Source organism: Thamnophis elegans, chromosome 14 (assembly GCF_009769535.1).
Source record: "Thamnophis elegans isolate rThaEle1 chromosome 14, rThaEle1.pri, whole genome shotgun sequence".
In the NCBI taxonomy this organism is placed as follows: Eukaryota; Metazoa; Chordata; class Lepidosauria; order Squamata; family Colubridae; genus Thamnophis; species Thamnophis elegans.
In genome coordinates, this window is record NC_045554.1 from 31,865 (window position 1) to 41,026 (window position 9,162).

A 9,162-nucleotide genomic window follows, 5' to 3' on the forward strand; every position below is an offset into this window, starting at 1 on the left:
AAAACCTTGGTGCGTCTTATACTCTGAAAAATACGGTAGGTTTGAGTTCATTGGAAGGCATCCAGTAAGGAAGTAGTACTTATACTTGGCTATACTAATTTATAAGAATTGACAAAGAAATTAGAAGTATTCATTTTAAAAAAAATACATTTTGGGGAAAGCGCATCAGTTTGACTAAAACAGATGCTTCCTAAAGTAAAATCAAAATACAAGGTTTTATGTGCAGTAACAATGAAGAAACTGCACCACAGATTCAGAAAGGACAATTATCATCTCCATTGATTTTCTCAGCCTGATCCTATCTACGATGTTCCATCTAAGGATGGCTACACTGTTTTTGAGGGAAGCAAAATTGGGCTTCTTACTTTGCCTCATACATTAAACAATCACTAGGAGGTACATGGTGGGTTTTGTCAGGTACCCTAACTGACAAATGTATCTAATGTACTAAAGTTTCAATGTAACTGAAAATACCACATAGATTGATTGTACGCTGTAAATACAGAGAAACCTTCCTTCTCAGGCAAAGGGTGGTGGTGATATGTAAGTCATGTAAAATCTCTTACGATAAGGGCATGACAATGTTAATGTTTATTTATTTAATAAACACAGCTGCCCAGCTAATATACATGAGTGGGCAGTAACCGTGAAAAATGTTGCAATGTGGGACCAATAATACTTTAAAAAGATTTGTTCACATTTAGTACATAAAATAATTTCTTGCTTTTTTAACAGTGGGAAAATAAGAAATGAAATAAATGATAATTTAAGCAATCTAAAAGAAGATATGCATTACCATCTCCATATGCAAGTATTAACACTTTTGGTCCTCCGGTCCTCCCAAATCTTTGAGAAGGAAGAATTTAGTGTGTGTTCAGTAAAAATGCCCTGTCGGATCGCATCATCTTGCTCTCTTCTTCCCAGTTTTGCATTATTATTTTTACACCAACAAACCTCCTGGGAGACAATTCTGTAGTAAATTACTTGGGCAGTACTCTCAGGCGAAATAAACTTGAAAGTTGTCTTTGTAAATGAAGGAGTATGCTTTTTCCTCCTCCAACAGCCAGCCATAGGGAAAAGGTAGGGCAAAGATACTTCTAGGCTTAACCGGTCATCCCACCGGGCAATGCTGAAATCATTCTCAGGATTGGATGAAAGTGACCAATTCTGACATCAAGCATCTTCTTCTCAAAATCTTCAGTTGGGGCAACAAGGCAGTTTTGATAACCAAACTAAGCATGGCCTGCCCCCATTACCGGCAGTCTTAGAAAAATCTGCATTTAAATCCATCTATTATTACCAAATAGGGACTGACCTATATCTAGATCAATGAGAGAGTGGACTGGCCCTGCAATTGCCTGTCCAAAGCTGCTCTTGGGATGCAGGCTATCCACTGTCCAAAGTTTGGGTCAAAGGGATCAAACTCACTTCAAACCCCAACACAAATTATTTCTCCCCAGCTGCCCCCCAAAAATGGATTGAGCGAAGAAAAAAATAAACATGAAAAAGGAGAAGAGGCAGCTGACTGGAAAGTTGCAGAGGAAAAAGCTTCCAGGGCTTCACATTTTGGAAGAATATCAAATAGCAAAAGGGCTTAGCATCACCTTTGCCCCTTTTTCTTGCATCTATGGAGGTATCGTTTTTTCTCTCTCCGAGCTTCTGCAGTAGTAAATGTGATGCCGTTGGCATCCAAAAAGTCCAACAACTTGTCCAATGCAATCCTTATGCCATTTTGCTTCAATTCTGCATGCAGTACAGACAGTTCAATGGGCTGATACAGCAAAATTTGCTGGCAAAGAGATGGGTTGGAATGAATGTAGTGCTTCAAGATTTCCAGTTTCTGACCCTCACCACTAGCAGCAATCGGAAAGGTTGGTACATTTTCCTCTTTCTCTGCCAGCATGTTGACTTTAAGGTCCTGGGATGAACTAGGAACAGGATGAAAAAGGAAAAAGGCATTACGATACCTAGACAATCTCTTAAATTTACCTTATTTTTTTAAAAAGGAGGGTACCTGGTATAACCCAGGCCATAACTACTCACATCCGCTACATAGCATCAACACAACTGTTCCCCAAATTAAGGCTAACTAAGGGTAGAAAATATGGCTGGCTGAGGATGGGGTGGGCAGGTGATTTTCAAAGTTTTTGCCTTCGTTCCTCAGCATCTGGTGATACATGACAAAAACTAAAAAATCAGAATGGAAAAATGAACACACTCCTTCCAATCTGCCCGTATACCTTTGAGGTGCTGCATAAGTCTCACTTCCACCTCTTGTGCCAGCTGGCGCTTCAGAAGTAGTCAGGATTAGGTCTCCATTGTCCTCTCCATCAGTTGATCTGTTTGCAGGAAGAGCAGCTCCCTTTGGCCACCCAAGTCTAGCCTCTGGCCTCTGAACACCTCCTTTGGAGAGATCTGTACAGTTAGTCGTATTTGGGCTCCCCTGAAGCAGTTGATAAGGAGAAAGACATTTTTGCTGCAGTTTCTGAAAGGAGCTGGTAGAAACCGGCATAGATTTTTTCTTACAGTCGGTTCCTGCCTGTTGGTGAGTAAACTGAAAAATTTCCTTCAGTTTTAAAACCATCTGCCGTTTTGGGAGAGCACGGACACCAAATCTAAGGAAAAAGGAAGCCAAATCACAATTTGCAAGTAAGCACAACCTGTAAGGTAAGTTCGTGCCTACAGAAGGAGCCTGCTTCAATACCGACAGCACCCACCTGCTCAATTCCTTCTTCAGTTCTGGGGTGTCCATGCTTGAGTAAGGCGGAACGGGCATGAGTGGAGTAACACAAGAGATGTCCCTGGGTTGGCAGGCAAGATCTGTAACCAATCAAGAGGGAACTGAATCAAATCAACCACATGGTCTATATTCGGTCTGCTGAAAAACCTGTATCACCACAATATATACTACACCGGTTATTAATCCACAGAAAAATCATCCCGAACCTCTGGGAAGACAGCTGTCAGATTCTAATCCCCATCATGCACACTTTTTTTAAATTAAAAAAAGCTGAACAGTTAATTATAAAAGTGCTTTAGGAGGAAGAAGCCAAAACTGATTTCTAGATTGTTCCTTCCCTTCCAGAATCTGCAGGAAATAGAACCCATCCAAAGATCACTGTCTTTTGCAAAACCTGATGCCCAATGAAGCTTAGCCAGGATTCTGATCTGCAAGGATTCTAGTCTTGCACATCAGAGTGTGATCATTCATTGAGCTTCAAAGGACTCAACGACTAAGTTAAGTGGCAGGAAAAGGGCAGCTGTCAAAGAAGTTGTCATAACTGACCCAAAGCAGCAACTTACCAGAAATCTTTGGAACAGGTATGGAAGCAGAGAAACTTGAGCAGGCAGGAAGAGCTTCATTGCTGTCAGACTCTTCTCCAGGCCGTTTCTGAGAGTTGTGCAGTAGCAAATCTTCCGCTCCCAAATGGAACATGACTCCTGAATTAGTTACACTACTAGCAACTGTCACAGGGTGATTGTCCTGCGTGTTAATCATGTGGACAGAAGTCCTCAAAGGATTTCTGGCATTTGCACTTATTACCTCCAAAGGTTCTACAAAGCTGCCCCTTGAACATAGCGGCACTGCTTTCTGCTCCTCCTCACTGTCATCCACAATCACCACATCTCTCTCTACTGCACAGAGGCCATTGTCAGGTTTCACTATTTCGAGCAAAGAGCTAGATGAAAGCATCGGCAGCAGTTTATAGTTGCAAGACAACGGTTCTGTCTGGCTTTCAAGAGTCCACTGCTGTTCAAGGGAAGAATTCAACCTGGATTTTTCAACCTGCACGACATCCAAGCTACTCCAGGCTGCCAGAGGGGTTTCAGGCACCACCAATGCCCTTCCTTCACTCCAGCCTAAACCTTCCTGGAAGCTGTCTTCTTTGTGACTGCTCAGGTCCAAGGGCTGATGGCATTTACCCAGAGATTGGGCCTCATTACAAATTAGTGTGCCCAATCCATTTCCCACTTTACTTACATCCTGCTGGGGAGGGGCTGGGCTCCAGCAGTTCATGGCATCAGTAACCGGGCTCTCTTTATGCCATGACTCTTGCTCAGAGAAGCTCGAAGCAGCCTCTGCCGGTGTCTTTTCTGCTTCCTGTTCCAGCTCTTCATCTGAATCCAGGACTACAATATGGTCACTCATAATATTCTGAGGATTCACCGCACCAGACTTCTCTAGGCTGCCGATAGGAGCCTCTTCCTTCCTGTTTATATTTTGTTGCTTCTCATTTTGAGAGAGAAGCCTATCTAGTATGTTTGGCTGTGATGCAGATGTTATTAGAGAGAAAGGAACTTCTAGATCTCTTGGCAAAATCATCTGGTGATCTTTTGCTGGCGCTTGAAAAAGTCTTGGAAAATTTCTTGCTGCAGTTTCATCTTTGGCTATGTTAATATTCTGCTCCCAGACAGAACATTTCATTTCTGAGACAGAAAATTGGGCTGCAGACCTCTCCAGATGATTACTATGAGTGGAATCCCCAGCTAACCCGAGATGAATCTCACTTGTGGGCTCTTTTCTATTACTTGCTCCGAAGGACACGGTTTCCTTAAAATCTCGCTGGAACTCAACAGGATACTTTTTCAGATCTTTTCCCATGTGGGCAATAGAGGTTTTCAATTTGGATGACTCTTGATCACTTTTTATTTCACTTTCCTTAGTTGTCATGCCTCTTCTGGGCTTCTCCAGCACCTTTCTTGGGCAAGAACCACCATCTTGACCAATCTTTTTTTCCACTTCATTACGTCTATATTCAATGCAGGCCTTTTCCTTTCTGGCTTCATCAGAGGTCATTCTGCGCTGGGTAGCCACAAACTCATAAATCTCCTCTAGTTCCTGATCATTCATATTGTCACTGACTTCATCTCTGCATACGGCTTTTGCCACAGTTTCTTCATCTTCATCCTGCCACATGGATTTCAAGAGCTCTTCAAAATCTCCAACTTTGTCTTTATCATCAGCTGGTTTTTCTACAGGTATCTCTTCACTAGGTTGGCCTTCACACAGAAGAGCCAATTCTTTCACTCCAAACCTGAAAACATATAAATGTACATAAATGTTCTTTCTCCTCTCTGGGTACAATCCACGGTATAAGATAACTTAATCCTTATTCATGCTTCATACAGCAAACCAAAACGAGCTCTATTCAAAACTATCATAGAGTAAATTTCATAATGATTTCCAACCAACTAAATACTCTGAAGCATCAAAACACCGACCTTATTGCTAGGTCAATCACATCTGACAACAAATGTTGGGGTATGAAATGTTCAGCTGTGTAGAGGTACTTCAAGAACAGAGCAACAGCATCCCCTGGAGCGTCGTGTAACAGCACGCGGGAGGCTCCAACCTCTCCTTCATCAGCCACCACAAAACGTCTGTAGTCAACCTGGTAGCAGAACAGAAAGAGACACCAAACTCTGCAGCAGCAGTCATAACCCAAAGTTCCTTCCTTCCTTTTTTCAAACTTTCCTGACCACAAGTGCAAGCTGTTTGTACTGCAGACATTCAAAAGCATTCGCACCATAAAAATGGTTCCTAGATGTGGCAAAGTTTGCCAGTCCAAAGGTTTCCTGCCTCAGCAGTTATAAACACATTTTCATTTTGTACAATAAAGGTAATCCTCGAGTTAGGACACTTCAAAGTTGTTTCATGAAACACCTCCACCCAATTTCTTATGACACAGTCCCGAGATTATGAATGTTGCAGTACCACAGCAGTCGTTCGCCCTTATGAATCACTGCAAAGGCACTGCAGCATTCACCCTGCTTATTCCCCGATCTAGAAACCCTTTGATTTCTTTGCTACTTCGGTGCATTCACAGAGAACCAAGGCCTAAAGTATGTCAAGTTCACGCGAGAGTGATCTCCCAGTACTTTAGGCCTCAGTTCTCTATCACCAGAGACCTGGCTTTGCAAGCCGACGAGAGGCTTTGAGGCAGCGAAATTGGGCAGCCTGAAAGCATCCCATCAGCTTGCAAATGCCAAGGCTGGAAGCTTCTGGGGACCATGATCTTTTCCAGAGAATGGGTACCTAATGTTGCATGAGATCACGACCCCCAGAAGCTTCCAGTCTTGGCGTGCAAAGCATTTGCAAGCTGAGCGATGCTTTGAGGCAGCCCGATTTCACTGCCTCAAAGCCTCCCATCGGCTTGTAAGAGACTGGAAGCCTTTGGGGGAGACTCACTGAGACTCTCTCCAAAAGCAGCAGACAGCCGGGGTGAGCCAGTGAAGCCAAGCAGGCCGTGCTCGTCCCGCTCTGCCTCTGCTCTCCCCACTCCACTTTCGAAGCGCCTGGAGCAGGCAAAGCAACTGTGGCAGCAGCTTGCTTGATTTTCGCAAGGTAAGTGCCTGTGGAGACCTAGCGTGGCAGGATGGGGGGGGGGAATTGTGGGGAGCATGAGGTATTTCAGAAGGTTGGGGGACGCCTTGGGTAGCCAGAAGCACTAAGCCCCCCCATGGCCTTCCCCACCTTGAGATACGTCATGTGCCTTTAACAACCTGCGCATTCAATTAGCAAAATCAGGGTGAAAGCAGGGAGTTTTTATGTTCATTTTACATGATTCACTCCAACAAATCCTCAGGTTACAAATGTAATTGGTAGGCTCCATTATGTTCATAACTTGAGGACTACCTGTATAAAAATACCAACTTTACAGTCCTATAAACTATCCAAAGTCCCTTTGTGTCCCTTCCACCATTTAGATCTGTAATTTTCTTCAAGCCCTTCCACTTAATGCACCATTTTTTCCCTGCTCTTACAGTCTCCATCTAGCTGAATTGGCTTCACTTTGCACTTGCCTACTGTAGGGCATAGCTGGTTGCTGCTCATAGGAATAACCTTGTTGTAGAAATCTCCAATGAATCCTGCTGCCTGCAGCCACTCTTCAAAAGTTTGGTTTATTGGCTGCAATTCTCTATAAATGAATAGTGAAATAACTGGTGTGTCCTCACTAGTATTCCTCTCCCAAGTGATGCTATTAGAATCAACCTCAAGAAGAAAATTTAGAGTTACGAAAATGGAAAAATTCCACAAATGTGGATCTACAATAACACTCAAGCATGAACAATGTTAAAATGTTTTCTATATACAACCCTTAAACACGTCATGACTACTTACAAATTGTAAAAGTTGAGGACATCTTGCATACAATACAAACATATGGGCATAAAAGACTTCCCCACTATCCACCTGGATCTGGATATCACTCAAATGAGGATTATTGACCATCTCCTTGAAGGCAGCAGCCAGTGAGCCAAGAGGGAACTAGAACAGGAAAAAGGGAAGAGGAAAAAAAGCAAGCTCTTCTTCTTTCAGTCCACAGGCAGAGAGATGTTAAATTTCTCATTAAAAACTTAAGTCTTCCATTTCAAAGGAAGGTTTGGGAAAAGGACTGCCAGTGAGAGAGAGGGGGAGAGGGAGGGGAAGGAGGGAGGGGGGGGAGAGAGAATGAGAATTAGTCCCAGAACGTTTAGAAGTTCTCTATTTGGCAATAAGGAAATGAAAGCATTTTATATTATGTAGAGATCCAGTCACGCTTTTGCTGTCGCTGCCAAGCAATTGTACAGCTTGAGGTACTGAGTTTGGATAGACGCTCAGTATTATTCCTCATCCAGATATACTTTGAGTACAATTCTGTCCTTACTGTTTCACAAAGGCACTTTTGATATAGTTGTTGCTGCTGCTGCTGCTGCTGGGACAACCGGTTAAAAGCCTTTTGCTGAACACCTGGCATCTGTTCTTGTTCTACAACAAATCATCACCATCATCATTAATATAAACCTGGCCTAGAATATTGTCACTGTTACACGTGAATACAAATCAAACATGTTGGTTATATCCTGGCTTTGTTCCCTTCCGCTTGGCCTCAGATACCACTGATTCCTCCAAGGTGCTAAGATTTAGCAGAGCTGCCGTCTTCTTAGGCCAAGGGGATTCTGCACACAGAGCCACGGCTCCAAAAGGAAACATTGGAGTACATTTTTTTCTTCTACCAGGCTAATTCCAACAACCTCCCAGCTGTTTAGCAAAGGTGAAACCGGAAAGACCGCGCGGTTCCCATCAAGGTCTTTGCAGCCCTTTGAACTCTCCTCACCCGGGTGCTCCAGCCGCCCGACATCAAGGCTCCACTGGGTGAACGTGAGTCCTTCCCCGGCCAGCTCCAGGAGATCTTGCAGGACGTCGGCATCTCCCGGACGGCGGCCTTCAAAGCATTCGCCAGGCCTGCTTGGGCAACGCTCCGTCTCTGGAGGCTCCGCGGGCGCCCCGGGCGGGCTGAACTGCGGCCGCTGAAAGGGGAGGAGGCTCCGTGGCAGCCCGGCCGAGACCAAGTCGCCGCGCGGGGCCGCTCGAAGCCCTCAACCTGGGCCGCGGGGAGGCGAGCTTGCCCTCGGGACGCTCCGGCCCGTCTCCGGGGGCAGAAGGGCCGCGAAAGAGCGACGGCTCAGCTGGCCCGCAGGGGAAGGGAAGGGAAGGGGGGGAAAGCCCGGCGCTTCCCCAAAGCCCCGCACCTGTTCGGGCCCCCGAGGGGCGGCGTCCGTCAGCGAGCTCAGCGCCCACAGCCGGCCGGCCTGGCTCGCATCAGCCGGGGCCCCTTCCCAGCGGCTGGCGGGCAGCGGGGGCGTGCGGGGCGCGGCCGGGGCCTCCGAGAGCAGCAGGGCCGCCCGGGCCTCCAGCCCTCGGCGGGCCTCCTCCGACCCTTGCAGCAGCAGCGGCGGCGGCGGCGGCCTCATCCTCCCGCGGGCCCTCCTCGTCTCTAGGCGGAGAGCAGGCGGCAGTCAGCGAATCCCCGGCGGCCCCCGCCTCCCCCCCGCCCTCCGCCCTGCCTCACCCGCCCGGGGCCGCTTCCCGCCGGGACCCCCGGCCTCCGAGCGAGACCTGGCCGGGACCGCCAGCGGTTCCCCACCGGCCTCCCGCCGCCTCTTCCTCCCGGCGGGCCGAGGGGCGCCGCCTCGCTTCAGCCCGGGCTCCGGGGGGCGCGTGGGCGGCGCAGAGCGGCCGTGGCCCCCCCGGCCCGCCGCCGCCGCCCCCCCGCCGGAGGGTCCCGCCGCCGAAACTCGTCCTCCGAGTCGACCATTTTGGCAGCGCGGCAACGCAGGCGCCGCCGCGCGAGCCCCCCCTGCCGGCCGGCGGCCAAACTCTCCCAGCCGCCGTCTTTG

General features: G+C 47.2%; 1 protein-coding gene across 2 annotated transcripts; it reads right to left on the bottom strand.

Annotated features, from left to right (window-relative positions):
* Positions 1-568: 568 nt before the first annotated feature.
* On the bottom strand, positions 569-9,108 carry SLX4 (SLX4 structure-specific endonuclease subunit). 2 transcript variants are annotated; one of them, XM_032230469.1, is made up of 10 exons: positions 8,835-9,108; positions 8,515-8,759; positions 8,100-8,292; positions 7,650-7,750; positions 7,124-7,270; positions 5,224-5,393; positions 3,304-5,036; positions 2,718-2,820; positions 2,241-2,615; positions 569-1,928 (listed from the first exon to the last, which is right to left on the bottom strand). In XM_032230469.1, exons 2-10 carry the CDS (start codon positions 8,734-8,736, stop codon positions 1,601-1,603), a joined length of 3,372 nt encoding a protein of 1,123 aa, XP_032086360.1. In that variant the 5' UTR covers positions 8,737-8,759; positions 8,835-9,108; the 3' UTR covers positions 569-1,600. The 2 variants fall into 2 exon arrangements, with proteins under 2 accessions (XP_032086360.1, XP_032086359.1); XM_032230468.1 differs by having other exon boundaries at positions 8,515-9,108.
* Positions 9,109-9,162: the final 54 nt, after the last annotated feature.

Bases quoted from the DNA above. Each gene is read 5' to 3' on its own strand.
- SLX4 (XM_032230469.1), bottom strand. From the start codon at position 8,736: ATGAGGCCGCCGCCGCCGCCGCTGCTGCTGCAAGGGTCGGAGGAGGCC. The intron at 5,394-7,123 runs GTAAGTAGTCAT...TTCTGCTACCAG, and splicing joins GTCCTCAACTTTTACAATTT to GTTGACTACAGACGTTTTGT. The intron at 2,821-3,303 runs GTAAGTTGCTGC...GATTGGTTACAG, and splicing joins ACCTGTTCCAAAGATTTCTG to ATCTTGCCTGCCAACCCAGG.